This window comes from Cupressus sempervirens, chromosome 6, assembly GCF_028749045.1.
Source record: "Cupressus sempervirens isolate cs-2001-9-10 chromosome 6, ASM2874904v1, whole genome shotgun sequence".
NCBI lineage: Eukaryota > Viridiplantae > Streptophyta > Pinopsida > Cupressales > Cupressaceae > Cupressus > Cupressus sempervirens.
Window position 1 is genome coordinate 698,548,301 of NC_143123.1, and position 19,834 is coordinate 698,568,134.

General features: G+C 35.9%; 1 protein-coding gene across 1 annotated transcript; it reads right to left on the reverse strand.

Annotated features, from left to right (window-relative positions):
- Window positions 1-2,186: 2,186 nt before the first annotated feature.
- LOC149554123 (receptor-like serine/threonine-protein kinase SD1-8) lies at window positions 2,187-13,072 on the reverse strand. Its single transcript, XM_089790418.1, has 3 exons — window positions 12,843-13,072; window positions 12,586-12,783; window positions 2,187-2,358 (listed from the first exon to the last, which is right to left on the reverse strand). Exons 1-3 carry the CDS (start codon window positions 13,070-13,072, stop codon window positions 2,187-2,189), a joined length of 600 nt encoding a protein of 199 aa, XP_089646544.1.
- Between the last annotated feature and the right edge of the window lie 6,762 nt (window positions 13,073-19,834).

A 19,834-nucleotide genomic window follows, 5' to 3' on the forward strand; every position in this document is an offset into this window, starting at 1 on the left:
AAGATAAAATGTTGCATGCTGAAAGATATTAGCCATCTATAATAGCCTCATCTATAGTAGCTTGTTATTTGAGTGAGTCATGTGAAGCTCATGTAACAAGACACATAAAATTTCTAGAGAAAGACACATCTCTTGTCCCTGCTAGTTATCCTAACTCTATTTTTGTTCAATTTTTGAGGCTAAAAAACAAAAAGACCACCGAGAAAAAGCAACATGCCCAATGAAAAAAGAGAAATTAAAATGCTCTAAATTTCGTATAATGAAATTTTTCATGCCAACTATATGTTAAAATGAAGACTGAAGAACGTGCACAATTACCTAAGAAGAACTAATGAGAAATAGAGCATTAATAACTTTAGTTCCTGGGACTAATAATATAACAAAACAAACATTAAGAAATTTGGCAAAGGAAAGGAGAGCGAATTCCCTTGAGAGTTTCCATTGTGATACCTTACATGTTTCACTAATTTCTTGCATTATTCAATTATAATTTGGAAAATGGTATTGTGAAGATTTGGAGGAAGGAGCTCCGTACATGGTCTTACTAGACAAGAAGGGCTTTAAAACTAATCTTTGCATGACATACAATATTTAAGCCAATTTATAAATCCTAAGTTTGATTATGTCTTTTGGACCTTTCTGACAGATTGTTGTTAATGATCGGATTCTATTTTATGATTTCTGAAAACACCAGAATGTCACAACATTAAGGGGGCAAGCCCAATAGAAATAAGCCTACTGAATTAAAAATAGTCAATGATTAATCTTTCAGATCTTCAAAAATCTAAACTATACAATATAATTGGGAAGGTAAAGCATTTTCCATGTTGATACCAAGAGGCAGCCACAATCCATGTGCATAAAACACTGCAAGTCTAATTTTCGTGTCTTTCACAACTATTGAAATCTATTTACATCATATATCGCCACTGCTACTAGTGTTTCTTTGGTCTATTGGATTGTCCATAAGCGCATAGTACTAAATTTGTGAAATTTGTGGCTGCAACTTCCCTTCCAGCATTAGCACCACTTGCCTTATGTTTGGCCTCACTCCCTCATACTTTTCAATGCATAACAACCCCGCAATAATTGTTCTTCTCACCTCTTCACTGTCAGTTTCCTCTGTAGTTCCTGCCTCCACAATATTAATTGTGTTGCCGTTGAAAATTTGGGAGGCAGCCCATGAGGGAAAGTAATACTTAGTTGAGTCTTGAATGCTTAAATCCAAATTTCTTCGGCCAGAAATGATTTCCAAAAGCATGATACCAAAACTGTATGAATTAACCTTGGGAGTAATGGGAAGACTAGAGATCCACTCTGGAGCCAAGTATCCTCTCGTTCCTCTTGTTGTAGTGAGAACACGGCTGAAATCTCTACCCACAAGCTTTGCCAGTCCAAAATCTGCCAACGTCTAGTCAAAAAATTATTGTCGAGAAGAATATTTTCGGGCTTAACATCGCAGTGAATGATACAATCTCTGCATTCTTCATGGAGATAAAGTAATCCTCTTGATATGCCTAACATGATCTCAAATCGTGTCTTCTAGTCGAGTACCTTATGTTTACCTTTAGATTTATTTGAGAAGAGTAAGGAACTAAGAGAGCCATTACACATGAAATCATAAATCAAATACCTTCTCTTGCCTTCTGCATAAAAGCCTTGGAGCCTAACTAAGAATGATAAATTAGTTATAGAGAGCTGATTTCTGCTCGGAATTGCTTCTCATCTTGTCTCTGTACACTATTCATCTTCTTTACCGCCACAAGTGTACAGTCTACCAGACGTCCTTTGTACACCTTGTCAAATCCTCCACTCCCCAGCTTTGTCCTGAAATTCCTAGTTGCAATCTTCAACTCAATATAGCTAAACATTCTTAGAAGAGAAATCGAGGAATCTGCATGACTCTCCATCGATCGTAGCGTCTGCAGAGGTAGCTACTCGAATAAAAATATTTGCATTGGTTTTTGATGGAAGAGAGGTACGCAAGTTCAAAATATCGCCTGACTAGATTTGGCAGGGCCCTGAAGGCAGACTGAAAGCAAACGCAGTGCTAGAGCAGTTGAGGAGGCAAGCTTTCTGGGACTCTTTCTTCGTCGTTGCAAGGTGTGACGATGCGGATTCAGGAGCAGCCAAACTGTTGCTCGGATCTCGTTATCTGTGGGTGCTTCCATTTTTAGCATGGCAATTTAAGGGCCTCTGTCAAACATAGCCACTCGATCACGACTCTTGCGAATCCCAAGCGCGAGTGTCTTTTGTGGCGAAGCCTTGTACGCAGCTGCAAAACTAAAGATTGTTGGAGTTGCAGATTTCGTAGGCACCGTAGAGACCATATATGGAACAGGGTTCTGCTGGTCGAGACTAGAACATATTCCATATACCGTCATCAAGCAGATCATATGCTTGCATTCCTCCAAACTTTGTTAGGATGAACTGTGAGAGCATATTCTTGGTACCATTCAATTTATACTTGACATAACAGCCAGAGTGAGTGCTTTCTGTATATGAGCAATGTTAGTATGCTAATAGAAACCAAATTTAAATAAAGCTTCTACAAACTAAACAAAATTCATAAAGTTCAAGATAGACTAAGATAAACTCTCAATTGAGAATATGAGCCATTAATGGACTTTCTCAATAAGAAGCTCTCTTGTTGAGTAGCTTTATCTAAATGGATAGGATGTATGCTCAATATGCTTCCAAAGGCTTCAATGGATGATTGTGAATTTTTGGTGTGGATAGATGGCTTTAGTATGGATTTGGCTCTCAAAATAGCATTATAACTTTACTTCATGGGTTGTGTTATTTTGCAAAGGGGAAGGATCCAATTTTTAGGCAAGAGGCTTGAGGGATTGAGGGCTAAGATGCAAGGATGGGAAAAAGCTCATGGAGGGCTTAGATTGCATGAGAGGAGAGCACATGGATTGTGCTTCCTTACAGCCAATCAAGGAGTGACACATGTCACATGGTGAGAGGATGGAGGAAGGGGGAAGGATGAGTCAAAAAAGGAGGCTCAAGGGATAAAATCTTCATAAAGACCCTCATAATGACTTGTAAGAGCAATAAAAGGGCTTGGAAGAGTCATTTATGGACTAGTGGGCTTCATAAAGTTTTATGGTTGAGATATTTTGAGGGTGATGAGAGCAATTTCGACTTGGACTTGATTAGGAGGGTTTTGAGCTTGCTTAGGCTTGTGCAAATGATTAGAGGATGGATTAGGATGGTTTAGGATTAGCTTAGGGATAGGCAAGTGGATGGCATTTAATGAGGGTGGGTGAAGGAGGAGATATTTGTTAACTTTGGCTTGGGTTAGTAAGTTTTAACCCATGTTTAGGGAATGTGACAAGGTTAGGAGGGGATTAGGATTAGGTTTAAAGACATCTTCTAGAAGAGTCTAGACTTTGGATGAGGATAAAGACTTTTTAGAATAGTCTAGAATTTTCTAGGATGATGATGAAGACTTTCTAGAAGAGTCTAGAACTTCTTAGGATGAGGATAAATTAGACTTTTAGGAAATAAATAAAGTTTTGTTTATTTCAAGGGTTTGGGTTGAGGAGATATTTATTAAAACTTTTTTAATAAACATGAGGATTAATATTTAATCTTGATTAAATATTTTGAGTTGGGATTAGGGGTAGGAAATGATGGGATTTGCCTTTAATTAAAATTAAAGAAGGATTAGAAGATTTTGGAAGAGGTTAGTGGTCTTAAGGAAATTGGCCAAGTTTTGGGAAAAAAATAAATTTTTTATTTATTTTAGGATTTTTGGTCAATTTATTAATTAAATAATTAATAAATAAGGAAATAATGTTTAACTAAGATTTAAACATTTTTGGGAGGGATTCCTTAATTAAATATTTTTAATTAAGATAAAAGGATTTAATGGCATAAAAATTAATTAATTAATTAATTAATTAATGATGATGTCATCAGGGATTTTTTCAAAAAATAAAAATACTTTATTTTTTAAAGGATTTTTAGGTGTCTACATTTTGCCCCTCTTTGATGTGATGCCACAAGTGGCATGGCATCAAAGATAAGAAAATAAGATGCCCAAGGCTAGAGCAGAAGAGGAGAGAATGGACTGTCAGATGCCCCCTCAAGAAGGCAGTGGGGAGAGAAAGCAAGGCTCGGTGGCTTCTTGAAAAATAAAAGAATCTAGGATGAGCAAGGAGACTCAGATTGGATTAAGAGAAGAGGTTTAGTTAGCTCAAACTCTTACTATGGGAGAATGATAAAGGGAGAATCAGAGGCACAAGAGGAAGCAAGCTTAAGATCTCAGGGATTGCAGAGGATGAAGGAGCGGAGCACTATAAAAAAGAATCCAGGATAGGGAGATGGATGAGGGGATTATAAAGTTGATGCAACAGGATTTCAAAGAGTTAGATTGGCGGAAGATGGGTTTCGGAGATCCCTAGGACTAGGATTGTGGATCTCGAAAGATGAGGCTTGGTGGATTGATTTGGATTGGTGGATCCCTAAGACTAGGATTGTGGATCCCTAAAGCTAAGAGTGATGAATGATTCAAAGAGATACTGATGCATTAGCTGGGGTAGGAGAGACGGATGCTAGATATGGATGGGGGATAATGGAGATGAAGGAAAACCATTAAAGCTTTTTGAGCGGGGGGATACTTCAAAGAGAAGTACCACCATGTAGTTGAGCACTAGATTTTCTATAGGACTATTGGTTAATTTCCTAGGTTACCAAGAACATCAAGGCCTTTTCACCAACTATCTAGAGGACTAACAAACTGACTCAAAATAAACACGCAAGGATTGCCCCAGTATCACACATGAATCCCAGAGGAAGCTGTGTGGAAACGACACTGGGTAACCCACAAGCAGAAAAGAAAACAAGCAAAAGACATGATCAAGACCTTACGCTCTGATTGCCCCATTCGCAATATACCATGATATGGAAGATCATGGCAACTTTGAGCAGGGAACAAGGAGATTTCTTGGAAAAGATACTTCAAGACCCAAAAGTGAAGATTCCAAATTGAAAGAAAGTGAAAATCCAAAAGAGAACTGGTTGCCAACGAGATGGGTAGGACAAGGTACTAACGGACCAAGATCAGACATGAGGAAAGCTATATCCTGCAAGGATCTATCGAAGAGCACCTAAGTTGATGGATCTAGATGAGTGATGCGTCTGGAAAGTTAAACTAAGAAGGATAACACTTTGGTGACAGGAGATCTAGCTAAAGGATGCATTGGAATAGCTAACCAAGTTGTGCGGTGTGTGCAAGATGTTGATCAAGGAGGAACTGACATGAAAGCTGGATAGATACAATGGTACTAAGCTAAAGAGGATGTACAAGTTGACAGACCAAGATATTTACAAGCTGAAGCTGACCAAGATAGTTACAAGTAGGAAAAAGCTCAAGATGATAGGATAGCGGGATGGTTTGATGTTGTGCAAGATGTAGAAGCTAAGGATGTGGTGATAGCAAAAGATATGGATTTGGTAGGATGTATCCAATGATGATGAGGGATTTTGTGACCAAGGATAGCTAGAGGAGCAGGATGAGATGGCTAGATAGGATGGTAGATAGCTAGGATTATGATGGATATAAAGAGATGACATTTGGTTTGCATGAGGATAGCCTAGAGCTAGATACCAATGACAAGGGAGGATGGACAAGACAAGATCTCCAAGGAATATAGTGCCCCCAATTAGAAGATAACATGTGGAAGGATGTCTTATGATGGATGTGATAGGATTGAAGCTAGGATGGAAAAAGCTGAAGGGGCTAGGGAGATGGATGATAGCTAAGATGATTGGCTGAAGCTGCATAAGATTAGTGGATGGTGTGAGATGGAAGCTAGAGGATGGAGGATAGGTGGATAGATTGGAAGATGGAGTTGGATCTCAAGAGATGACCAAAAGCATGAGGGTGATAGGCTAAGCTGGGGATGGCGGGATTACGCATGACGCTTGTTTGCCAAGTTTACATCATGGTACTTGTCCAAGGTGCTTGAATTGCCAAGTTTTCACCAGTGAACGCTTTATTTTTCTTTTCTTTTTTGACTTTTTGACTTTGGACTTAGCTGGAATGATATTGGCTTTCTTCAGCTATTTTGGCTTTTTTGGGATTTTTCACTGGCTGTTGGAATGTTCAATTTTGTTGCTAGCTGTTGGTACACCGGATGTGTGATTTATGCAATATATCGGATTAGATGGGATTGATGGTAGGAGATGGAGGGATGAAAATGCTGGAAAGGAGCATGAGATGGGGATGCTTGCAAGAGCAACATTGGCACATGTTAGAACGGGTGTGAAAAGAGCATATGGGGGATAGATGGTAGATGCGGGCGTGATGGAGGATTTGTGGAAGCGTGCTTGGGGATATAGGCACCCAAGATGGAGTTAGGAGATGGGGGACATGAGTCACTAGATGGGGGATTAGCAATGGTGGATGCCATTATGCATTGGGTTTCAACTTTTTTCTTGGGGATCCACATGGTTTTGGATTTTCTTTTCATAGGCTTTTGCATTGTTTTGCATTCTTTGATTGGATTTTGCCTTTTTGGAGTATGTCTTTTAGAATAGACATATGATTGCCTACGATGTGGATTTTTAGCTTTATGCATTTTGAAGTTGGCATTCACATTGTTGTGGTAAGCTTTGGGAAGATGGTTAGGAGAAGCTTTGTGAGATGGAGAGGATATGAAAGAGCATGTAGGGGGATGATGATGGATGATGTGCCCTGATATGTTCCTTTGTTGATCTTGCATAGAAATGGATGGAATAGGATTTTTATGATAGCTGATAGGAGGATGGAGGATGGTAGATTGTCGGACATAGGAACCCAAAATGGATTTAGCGGATGAAGAGGGGATATGGTAGGTTGTTTTGGGTTGCAAAGATGGTGGAGGGGGGATGACATAAGATTTCTTGAAGGAGTGATGGGAGGCTGGCATGGTGGGCTTGGAGATAGGCTTGGTTTGGGGGTGTGGTGTACCAACACCTTTAGATGGTGAGCCTTTGGATACATATCCAAGACCATGAAATCCTAGATTTTTTTGTGCAATAATAGGCTCTCTAATTCCTTGCTCTTGTGGTCCTAAACCTTGACCTTGATAATGCCATCGATTGAGCATTTGAACAAGCTGAGGAAACTTTTTGCTTGCAGAAAATGGTAGAAGTGATTTATTAGGTGTATTGCAATGGGGAGATATTGTTCTTAATTCTTCTGCTGAGAGAGGGCCACCGTGGATGAATGTAAGTAAACCAAGAGGGTAGATTATAGATGGTGGAATAGCTTGGATAGGTGGTAAGATGGAAGCATGGAGCGGGGGAGATGGAAGGATAGGATCTTGATGTAGCTGGTGGGATGACAAGATATCTTGTAGTGGAGGAGATATGGCTCAAGGTTTTGGAGATGGAGGAGATGGTGACTGCACTATGGATGGAAGACATGGTACGATGATATCTTCATTTATGCTTTGGGGGATGTCAACATGCTTTTGGGCAGGATCTTGATAGGATTGGTTTGGAGTGGATGGTGCGATAGGAGGTGAAGGGATGGATTCTTCAAAGGCAGCAGATGGATAGATGGGAGATTCAGTAGTGGAGATGGGTGAGTAGAAGATGGATGCATAAGGGTCATTACGAGAGATTTGGGAAATGCTTGGAGGCGATGTGGATAGGATTTGGAGGGATTTGACAGGTGGTGGGATTTTGATGCTTGCGGGAAGTGGAAGGATTTTAAGCAATTTGATGGATGGTATGGGGATGATAGCTATGGGAGATGGAGGTGATATTATAGATGGGGAAGCTTCATCACTGACTACTTCACATGGTTGGATTAGATGACATGGCTTATCGACTGTTGGAGGCAACTTTTCTTGTATTTCCTCTAGGAGGTTCCTTGGAGACTCGTGTGTCGAAGGTGGAGGTGGATTGACAAGAATAGCTAGTGTGATGGGGGTGGAAGATTGGAAGCTTGGTTGATGGGGTGATGGAGGGGAAGCTGGAATATCAGATGGCATGACTAGATAGTTTGGAATAACTCTTGGATTTTGGGGGATGCTTGGGGGAATGTTTCTAAGGCTTTCAATATACCCGTCATAGTCAACAAGATTTTCATCATCATTGGAATAGGAGGTGGCGGGAGCAAGGACAATGTGACCAAACACATCATGATAAGATTGGTACTTCATGCTTTGATGATGAATTTGATGGGGATGGGGTCTTGCGTATGGCTGAACACGGAAGCTCATGGTTGGATTTGGGTTAAGCACAGATTTTGGATTGGCTGATGAAAGATTTCCTAGGGAAAGTAAAAGTTGCATGACAGACCTAAGGAGGATTGGCTAGAGATTTTTGGCTTTCCTGTGGATGAAAGACTTCAAGGGCATGCTGTCAAAAAGTGAGAGTTTTTCTTTCCTATGCGCTAGATTGGTGGAGATTGTGTCAACCTAAGAATAGACTAATGATCCTATGGGCACGACATGAGATTGATCACTTGTGGATCCCAACCTTTAGCTCAAGGTGATGAGGGATAACAGGTGACAAAGTTAGATTACCCTAGACAAAGCTCTGTCAAAAGGATAACCGTGGTGAGGCTGGTGGATTGGTCAGATTGATTGGATAACAAATTCTAGCAGAATGACAACAACTCTCTAAAGGCTTGGGTGTGATTTTGGATTGGGTTTCTAGCTAGCTAGGGGGGGATGATTTGGAGACACTTTGGATTTGGGATTGTTCTAAAGCAAGGAACTAGATAGATTTGGTTGCAGCAGGGGAGCTTGGATGATTTACTGATGAGGCAGTGACTACGCTAAGTATGCCTTGAGCTGGGAGATTTTTGCTTTTTTGGGATTTTGACCAAAGTTGGCAAACATTCATTCAAAAGCTATGAACAAATAAGTAGACAAAAGTTTTGAGCAAGCACGTCAAACACAACAACATCCTAGGAAGCTTTCTAAAAGGATGAAATTTTTTATAGCTAGGGAGTCCTCGATATACGCAAGGTACGTGAGGCCCAAATCCGTAGATGAAACCAAAAAGATGTCACACAGTCGAGAGGAGCGGTAACCCACTTCTCCTCTTTCACTTCTCAAGGGTATAAAGTTCCTTGAGGCTTAGCCCGAGTGACAAAATTTTGATCCCAAGAGAGGTGTCTTTGGATTCACCTCCCGATCTTTATACTCCGCCGAAATGCTGGAGTTGAGGTCATCCCAAAGGGTGATGAAATCCCCAAGCAGGCCTCCTAAAAAGTGTAAAACAAGACCACATACATGATCTTGGGCTTTAAAAGACACGCGTTCATTCCAATTGATGATTTAAATTTTGTAAGCTATGATTGAAGACACTTGTGATTATGGCATACAATGTTCATTCCAATTTGACAACGTCATTAGCATAATGAAATTCGAGAGATCATCAACATAAGAAATGCGAGCACCATTGAAAATGCGTCAAAACCATGCAATGTTCATTGATTTTTAGTCATTCAAGATTGAGTGTGAGTTTATTTTAAACCCAAAACAAAGATGTGTGAAACTCGATTGCCAAGCGCGCGCTCGGAGGCCCTCCACGTCAATAGTTGTTCAATTTTAGTGCCCAAACTTGAAGTGTGATCGATTTAATCTAGATTTTTGGTCATTTAAATTTTTTGGTAAAGTTAAAGCAAATGTTCAAAGACCAAGTGAGTGAGTTAGATTGTGGAACATTTAACACATTTTTCAAGTAGACCCATCCCCATAAATGGTGCTGAGATTGCAACCAATGGTTGAATTGATGGGTGATTAGAAAAGAGGTGAATCCAAGGAACTACTCAAATTGATTTTTGAAAATTTGTATTTAACTTAACAAAGTCTCTTAAATATCCAAAAATCAAACTTTACCTAAATTGCATGTGGAAAAGAGATTTGTTTTGTTCAATTTTAGAAGCTTCAAATGAAGTGTTTGATATTGCAATGGTTAATTGATCCTTGGCATTCAAGATTGGATTTGTTGTTTTAATCATGCATTCAAAAAAATTTTGATTTTAATCCATGGCATTCAAGAGTGTTTTTAGCAACATGCATTCAAATATAAGTGATTAAACATTCAAGTTTTTTCCTTTGAGCATTCAAGATTGAGATTTTGTGTGTTGTTTTAAGAATTTTGAAGTGCTTTGTTTTAACCTTAGATCATTCAAGATTGTTTTGGACTCAAAAGTGAAAATGACTCTTTGGACTTTGCTTTTCATTCAAGATTTTGTGTTCTAGTTTGGATGTTTTAAGCCCAAAAATGATATTCCTAGATTGTTTTGATGCATGAAAAACCTAAGAAACATTCAAAATTTTGCAACAAGACATTTGTTTGGAACAAATAACAAAAGTTTTAGGACTCTTAGTTTTCATGAGATTTTTAAAAGAACTTTAAAATATTTTCAAATGAGGTTCATTTTATCCTTGATTGATGCTTTGAATTTGATTTAGATATTAGTATACACTTAGTGTTGATTTTGAACCTTTTGAAATGGAAACTTGAAGTTCTTTTTAAATTTTCAAAAATGAAGTGTTCCTAACTTTGCATGAATGCATCTAAAACTTTGATGTTGCAAGGATGCAAATGATTAGATTGGTTTAGTTTCACTTGTTAAAAGATTTTTTTCTTTTTTGCAAATTTTTAATTTTTTAATGGATTTAAGTATGATTTGGGGGTTCATTTTAAGCACTAGAAAGAAGTGTGTATGATTTTGCTTCCTTAAATAAAAATGGCCAAGATCTCCCACAAGAAGAAGAAGAAGAAGTAGATGGAATAAGAAGAATATAAACAAGAAGAGGAAGAAGAATTTCAAGTGCTTTGTCCACCTATAAGCTTGAAAAATCTGCAAATACTATGAGATAGACTATGAGTTCCTTTGTCTTCTTCATGCTCATGTGGACCTATAAAACCAATTTATACAATCCTACCAATCACAAAAACAAGCAAAATTAGCCAAAATCAGCAAATGACATACAAAACTTGACTAAAAAAGCTAATGAAGATGACCCATGCGGGGTCCCACTGGGCGTGCCAAAATGTATATGAGCAATGTTAGTATGCTAATAGAAACCAAATTTAAATAAAGCTTCTACAAACTAAACAAAATTCATAAACTTCAAGATAGACTAAGTTGAACTCTCAATTGAGAATATGAGCCATTAATGGACTCTCTCAATAAGAAGCTCTCTTGTTGAGTAGCTTTATCTAAATGGATACGATGTATGCTCAATATGCTTCCAAAGGCTTCAATGGATGATTGTGGATTTTTGGTGTGGATAGATGGCTTTAGTATGGATTTGGCTCTCAAAATAGCATTATAACTTTACTTCATGGATTGTGTTGTTTTGTAAAGGGGAAGGATCCAATTTATAGACAAGAGGCTTGAGGGATTGAGGGCTAAGATGCAAGGATGAGAAAAAGCTCATGGAGGGCTTAGATTGCATGAGAGGAGAGAACATGGATTGTGCTTCCTTACAGCCAATCAAGGAGTGACACATGTCACATGGTGAGAGGATGGAGGAAAGGGGAAGGATGAGTCAACAAAGGAGGCTCAAGGGATAAAATCTTCATAAAGACCCTCATAATGACTTGTAAGAGTAATAAAAGGGCTTGGAAGAGTCATTTATGGCCTAGTGGGCTTCATAAAGTTTTATGGTTGAGATATTTTGAGGGTGATGAGAGCAATTTCGACTTGGACTTGATTAAGAGGGTTTTAAGCTTGCTTAGGCTTGTGCAAATGATTAGAAGATGGATTAGGATGGTTTAGGATTAGCTTAGGGATAGGCAAGTGGATGGCATTTAATGAGGGTGGGTGAAAGCGGAGATATTTGTTAACTTTGGCTTGGGTTAGTAAGTTTTAACCCATGTTTAGGGAATGTGACAAGGTTAGGAGGGGATTAGGATTAGGTTTAAAGACATCTTCTAGAAGAGTCTAGACTTTGGATGACGATAAAGACTTTCTAAAATAGTCTAAAATTTCCTAAGATGAGAATGAAGACTTTCTAGAAGAGTCTAGAACTTCTTAGGATGAGGATAAATTAGACTTTTAGGAAATAAATAAAATTTTATTTATTTCAAGGGTTTGGGTTGAGAAGATATTTATTAAAACTTTTTTAATAAACATGAGGATTAATATTTAATCTTGATTAAATATTTTAAGTTGGGATTAGGGGTAAGAAATGATGGGATTTTCCTTTAATCAAAATTAAAGAAGGATTAGAAGATTTTGGAAGAGGTTAGTGGTCTTAAGAAAATTGGCCAAGTTTTGGGCAAAAAATAAATTTTTTATTTATTTTAAGATTTTTGGTCAATTTATTAATTAAATAATTAATAAATCGGAAAATAATGTTTAAATAAGATTTAAACATTTTTGAGAGGGATTCCTTAATTAAATATTTTTAATTAAGATAAAAGAATTTAATGGCATAAAAATTAATTAATTAATTAATTAAATAATTAATTAATAAATGATGATGTCATCAGCAATTTTTTCAAAAAATAAAAATACTTTATTTTTTAAAGGATTTTTAGGTGTCTACACTTTCAACGCCGACATTGTAGAAGTAGACTTGGTTTATCATCCATGGGATTTCACTGAAAGACTTGCCGTCCCAAGTTCCATATTTCTTCATTTGTTTGGTTCCAGATGGGTCTGCTTGACAAGAGAAAATCCCAGGAGCAGGATCTACTGGGCTTTTCCAATAGACGAGCTTTTGCTGCCCACCGAAGCTCATCCCTGGCAACAAGGTGTCGACGAGATAGTCAAAACTTTGCCAAAAAGCTTCAGATTTGTTGGCATCACTGAACATCACAAAATTACCAGAATCTAGTAAAATAGCCTTTTGGTCACATTGGCAGACCAAAGAGATGCACCCATTGCGTCAAACAGTCCAAGATCACCTCCTGCTGAAAGCTTCAAAACACCAGGACTTCCTCTCTCAGGAGCCTCCCTGTTGGCCACCCAAACAATCGTATTCTCTGTTATATTGGCATTCCAGATTCCAATATACCAGTTACTCGTACCATCTGGGCTGAAAAATCCCAATTCAGATGTGCCATTTCTCGAAATTATTGTCTGATTTCTAGTCATCGATTCGCCCAAGAGAGTGTCCACCTTTGATTGCAGAGCCGTAAGTTTTCAATTGGATACACACTATAAATACATAGATGCAGAACTTTTTATTGGTTTCCTCCATCACTCCCAATATAATTTACTGCCTAGCGCTCAAGTAGAAAGGAAATTATGCTCAGCCGGAAACACCCCAGAAAGAGAAACCTCACTCCCAACTAAAAGTTTCCAATTTCCCAGACGCGAGATGTGAAAATTCATTTTAAAGAGGTTCGAATTCTTGCATAACGTAGGGTTTAAAATAAAATAAAATTGTTTTTTGGGGATATGACAGCCATTCACAAAATTAAGCTGAGGGTGAAAAGTATAGTGTTCTTCCAAACGCATGGAAATTTATTTGGTAGAGTTGCGTAACAAAGACTTGAGAGAAGAAACTCTGCTCATATGTCAAACATTGGCCACGATAGAGAGAGGAGAAAGAGTGGCAGAGTCATCCAGGGGAATTAATATGCGAAAGACATTTGGCACGGGAAACATATGAAAAGTTGGTCATATGTGCAAGAGTCTTTGAAAGGGCCAAAGTCGGTCATATGAGCAACAGGCTTCGAAAGGGCAATGAATCATTAATAGAGGAAGAGTCTAGGCGTGTGATTTTAACTATTTCACATTAAGCCTGGCATGTTCCGTGACCTCTTGAGCAATCATAATGCTTATTAGTCCTGCATATTTAGGTGGAGACTATAGTTTTCAGTCTCTTTTTAACTAATAGTTCATGTTTCGAAAACTGTGCAAAGGGAAAAAAATGTTCATTAATCTTATGGTCTAAGTTAATTTCTCTATTAAGTGAAATTTTAGATTTTCAAAAAAATTTCAACTGAAAATTAGAGAAGTTGAGCAAGTGCCATTTTTCAAATTGTTCAATAGACAAGTGGCAATTTTCAAAGAAAAGATCTTCCATGTGATGGCATCTCATGGTGTAACCTGTCTTGTGTTGCATGTGCATGTAAATAGAAAAACTCTTTAGAGGTCAGGGGGCCTCGTGTGATGAGAATTGCAATTATGGACTCAGGAACATTAACTTTTCTTGGGTTAGCTTCACATTCAACATAAGAAATTTGCCACAAGATTTTCCACTGGGATTCATTTTTAGTGCTGCTTTTGTTGCTTATCAAGTTAGTTCCCATTTCTAGGATTCTTTCTATGGTGTATTTTGCAATGAAAAAATATAATCTTTAAACACTTCCTTTATTGGAGTATGAAGGTGTTGCAACAGAAGATGGTTGAAAGCCTACAGTTTGAACACCTTTGTTCATATTAAATTGTTGCAAATTTTTTAGTCTATAATGTGATTTTTTCAGGTATATGATAGTCTAAAGATGGATCTTTTGCAAAACTTATCTAAATTTATTTGAGATCTTTAGTAATTGAATTTTTGTTCCATCTTTTAGTGATTAAAAAATGGTGTACAATATATGATGTATAATTGCTTTTGACTTCTAGTTTTTCCTATATATATATTTAAATCATGAATGAAGTTTTTGCTAAATTTAATTTATCAATCTATCTGCACATTCCAAGGCTTCTAGTTTTCCCACTACTATTTTCATCACTCACTAGAGGTTTTTTCCACAAAATTAGAAATTTGTTCTCCCCTGCATTGACTATTTTCTTATGGCAGTGAACAATCTTGATTTTGAAAACTCATTTTCCTAATCTAGCAATTTACTATGCATGTTATTAGGATAGTCTTCTTGAAAAAAAAAATTGCTGCACTCAATGGACCAATCTTTGAAAAGAAAATGCAAAAAATTCAACGCTTTTTTAGCGTTATCTGCCCCAATATGGGCTTGCACCATTTTTCAAATTTAACAATTTCATCTGTTGTACTCAAATCTCATTCAGAATCATCTCCTACATCAAACATAATAAATGTTCATTCATTTGAAAGAATTTAAAAGAAGCAATGCCATTGTCATCAAATTTACACAAGAATTTGAAAGAAATAAATATTATTCTACAAATATTTAGCTCAATGTACAAGAATTTACCTGGAAACATAGGCCATGGATTACCAACTCTTCTAGTGCTAGAAACCTATTAAGAACCATTATTCTAGGAATTCTTGGTTTACAACATTGCCTCGATTAAAATTTTGAAGACCAATTTTATTAACTAATCGGGTATTGCAGAAAGTCTATTTTTTGAGAATTTTCCTTTGACCTTGTGATTAGCATTATACGTGGTAAACCTTTAAGAGTGCCCTATATGTGGGATAGAGGGTAAAATAGATTTACTCTATTTTCTAAAGTTGTTTGTTTACCATTGGGCATGTGGAGGGATAAATTTACAGTCATTTCTAGAAAAGTCACATTTATTTATTTATTTCTAATATTTTTTATTTGTTTTTATTTTTTATTTTTATTTTTAATTATTTCTATTTCTATGTATTTCATTTTAAATACTATAGTGTGAGACTATTTGGATTTAACTATATCATTTTGTATGGCATGACTAGACCCAATCCAAAAGGTGTATGTGCCTCTATTCCTTGTTAACATTATATACTTTTGTGTATAAACATTTGATGTAAGTGGAAATCTTGACATTCATTCTTTTGTTTCAACTCTTAGGCATCCAACCGCATGTTACATGATACCACTTTGATCTGCCTAAATCTTTGGAAGATGCTTATGTGGGCAAAATTTTATAGGCATTTTTATTTACGAACTCCAAGTAATTTAATTGGTTTCTTTATTTATTGAATATTTGCATCCTTCATAGTGTCTTCATTTTATAAAGCATATGTATTAATTTTCTATTGATTTTTGAAAAAAAAAGAACTTACTCACTTTTTTTTATCTTATGATTTTATCAAAAATTTAATTATTTTCAATTATGAGAAGCTTAATTTTGATTAAAATATTACTCGAACACTTGACAAATTTCACAATCTATTTATTCATTAGGCAGGACTCCAGCTCTACAGAGCTCTTGTTGAATATGGCATATACCTACTAGCATATTTGAAAAATATGAGGTAAAATATTTAATGAGATTTATTTCAAAAGAGTGGTGGACCTTGACAAGAAGTTTGAAAGAGGCAAATAATTCCATTGAAATTAAAATTAGTCATGGTATTTCAGTGTGCAATAGGTAAACTAGTCTTACATATAACACACTAAGCTTTGACTTACCATGTTCTCAATTGTAGACCCCTCTCGTATTTTCACTTTTTGTTAAATTCCCAACTTTCTATTAAAATATTTGTCCACAATACTATTTTTTTATTGTCTAACATGCATACCTTGTTAGCCGATAGGCTATTATAGTTGAGACATTCACCAATTTGGTGATGTCTAATACCAAAAATGTTTTGGAGGCAACGGAAAAAGGTGACGATAATAGAGCAAGGAAATGGTGGTTCTTGAAAGTCCTGGTTGATGACTATCATATTGTCAACATTTATTATGTTGGTGTCTTAATAGTTTACAAAAAGTTCTAGGGTGACTTATGGGAGTTGGCAATAGGGTGGAGATGGCCTTGGTGGTAATAGTGACTTGATCTTCTAAGATTAATCCAAGAAAAAAATTCTAATTATATAAGAATACATTGGCACCTGATAGTTTTAACAAGACAAAGTAGACCAAGAATCTCGTGCAAGGTTCTATCTAAATGTGAAATCATTTTTTGACTACTAGATATGTAGAATAAAATTCTTCATGAAAAAATTGTTCCCTAAATTGGAAATATATAAGTAGAAGAAACAAGTGCCCTCCGATGATGCCAAGGGTGAGAGTTAAGCTGACCATGAGCAGTCCCATTCTGTTTTTTATGTTTGATGAAATAACAAATGAATGCACTGACTGAGGAGCTACAAATTCCATATTTGTGTGTCTTTGAACAATGCAACTTTCCTTCTGATCATTCTCAGACCCTATAATTTTTTTCTTTCAACTCCAACAATAGGCCACCCCTTGGCCATACAGAATCTCAATTTTATTATCTACTCTTCTACGATTGTTTGTCACTTATTTATCAACAAAATATACATCATAAACATCATCTTTATCAACTATTTTGTATGCTCTGTGTTCTTGTCATGCTTGTAGAATCATCTTTTAAATATTGACAAAGGTGAACCGTCATCTCAAGAGAAATTATTTAACTAAGAGTTTTTTGTAAATTTTATAATTGTTCAGTTTGATCAAGCACATGCCTGTTGCCCTTTTCTTCTTTAAACTTTTACTTCATTTTTTACTGTGGGAATGAGAGTATATTTAGTAATTTCATGGATATTAAATTTTAATATATTTTGTACTTATAAAGTTGTAAATTAGATATAATATTAAAAAAAATAATGTAGATAAGTATATTTATAGTTTTACATAGCCTTGTTTAGACATAACACTCTTCTAAATGTTTGAATCTTTAGTTTCCAACATGCCATGGTAGTTTTAATCATGTTTTAGTTTCTTCTGTTTTAGGAGACAAAATTAGCACATTTAAAAAATAACACAAAAGAAGGTGGCAGTTGGGGGCCCTCATATAGGAATGTGTGTTTGCCTAATTTGTCAATCCTGACTTACTATTTGTCTTGGACTTAAATTTAAGTTGGGGTGGTTTAATAATTTTTAAAGAGGTCTTTAAGTTTCAATAGTAAAATGAACATCAACAAGTCAAACTATTTGTAGAGGAAAACTCTTCATGTATAATTTTAGAAATATAAATTTAGAAGCACTATATGTAAACCATCTGTGAAAGACTACACATTTATTTAGTTAACTACTTGTTTAATATAATTAGTTGTGCAGATTATTTATGAAACAAGTGCGATGTAGTTGCTTGTATTTTTTGTAAGACATAATGGTTTAATTAAGTAGAATAAAATGGTTATCATCAAAAATAATTTCATTTTAATATTATTTTTTAAAAACTATTTCAAATTTATATATTATTAAATAATATATTTATAGCATAGTTGTATATTAAAAATAAAGAATAGTTGTATCTTAGTGTATTAATATTTTATTTTATTTTATTTAAAGTATACACACACACACACACACACACACACAGAGCTTCATTAGTTTATATATTTGTGTATCCAAAAATATAGCCTTAGAATAGGGATACTTCCTGTAAATTTGCTCCCATAAGACCCAAATATCTAAGCCAATCAATTGCAAGTAAAATAGTTTTATTGGTTTAAAAACTAAAAATATCACATATATACCTTAGAAAAATAAAAAATCAAAATTCAAAATTAAAATATTTAAACCTAATTGGTTGGAAGGAAAAAGATTAATCTATAAAGGCCACTTCTAGTATAATACCTAATCTTGTCAAAGATCCCAAGTTACATTGATCTACCTAGAAAGGATGGCCCACAAATTGCAAAAAGAAAAGAAAAAGCATAGAAAGAGAATCATTGCCCAACCAAATTTCAATACCTCATGTCATCAATAGTTTCACACACTTTATTAAGCTTATCAAAGGCTCATTAGGATTTACACACCTATATTGTATTTGATATCAAATTTCCCTTCTCCTATGTGCTTAGCAGCCATTACTACCAACTTGTTGATAAATAAAACCTATTGGCTCCTCCTCATCACATGCATATAAGCACGTAACTACTAGTACAATTTATATAACAAATGATGAGCCTTAAAAAAAATATCCTTGCATATAGTTTAAGAGTTGGTGGTGTAAGTATTTAGATACTTTAACACTCAACTATGAATCCCTCATCTCGTGCATATTAGATAAGGCCCATGCTTGTCTTTGTATTTTAACTCCTTATTGCTCGTCTCCATGACTTAAGGTGAGGTCTCATTGATGGCCACTTCCTAAAAAATAGAGTTCGAGATTATGGATTTTGTTTAGGAATATTTCAAAGTTGTTGGTCCCAGCAATATTGTAGTCAATTTCGGATTAAAAGTTTAATCTCTAAAATTGAAAGAAGTTGGTCCTCTCATTAATACATATCTATGTCTTGCAACAATAAAAACAAGTTAAAAAAATTATTTTCCTTCTAATTTTATTTTTACTAAAAATTTAAACATAAATGGTTACTAAATGGCAAATAACAATCTGAGACAAATTTTGTTCCCATCTCATTTTCATCCGCTTACTGAAAAATAAAAACTCCTAAATACAATTTAGGAAAAGATTTCAAATATTCACATAACAAAAATAAATCTTCACATTATCTCTTGTTCCCTTAAAGTAGAAGTTTAAACCTCCTACATATCTCCAACAAACCTATGATTCTCTCCATTATCTTTATATACTATGATAGTATAATTAAACTTTGCATACTATTACAATTGACTTATACATTTACATTAAAATTTGGCTTGGCTATATTTTTTAGAACCGTTTTCCATGAAACACGAGAAACGAATTTTACTTTGCAGACTACGACACCTGACTTATCCACATGTAGACTTGTATGACTGGCTTAGCCACGGAGCAGCTTGACTACGACGACTGACTTAATCCCGGGGAGTTGCTTCTGCGACAACTGCTTTACTAGACTTGTCTGCCCAAAAACGTTTCTCCAAACCCTTTCCCGCCTAACTATGAACCAACACAGTTGTTTCTCGGCCACAAAATTTAAAGCATTACTTTCAGATTATTGACTGTGAGAGCGTAGTGCATTCCTAGCTCTTTGGCATGAATCTGCAGCTCACATGTTTGGAAAACTGGGGAGTTCATTTCTAAATCGAAGGCCTCTTGGAAGTGGCGTTTATCTTTGACGAAAATATCCACCTTAGCATT

Bases quoted from the DNA above. Each gene is read 5' to 3' on its own strand.
- LOC149554123 (XM_089790418.1), bottom strand. From the start codon at position 13,072: ATGACTAGAAATCAGACAATAATTTCGAGAAATGGCACATCTGAATTG. The intron at 12,784-12,842 runs GTCTGCCAATGT...TGTGATGTTCAG, and splicing joins GCAATGGGTGCATCTCTTTG to TGATGCCAACAAATCTGAAG. The intron at 2,359-12,585 runs GTCTTTCAGTGA...AATATGTTCTAG, and splicing joins TATGGAACTTGGGACGGCAA to TCTCGACCAGCAGAACCCTG.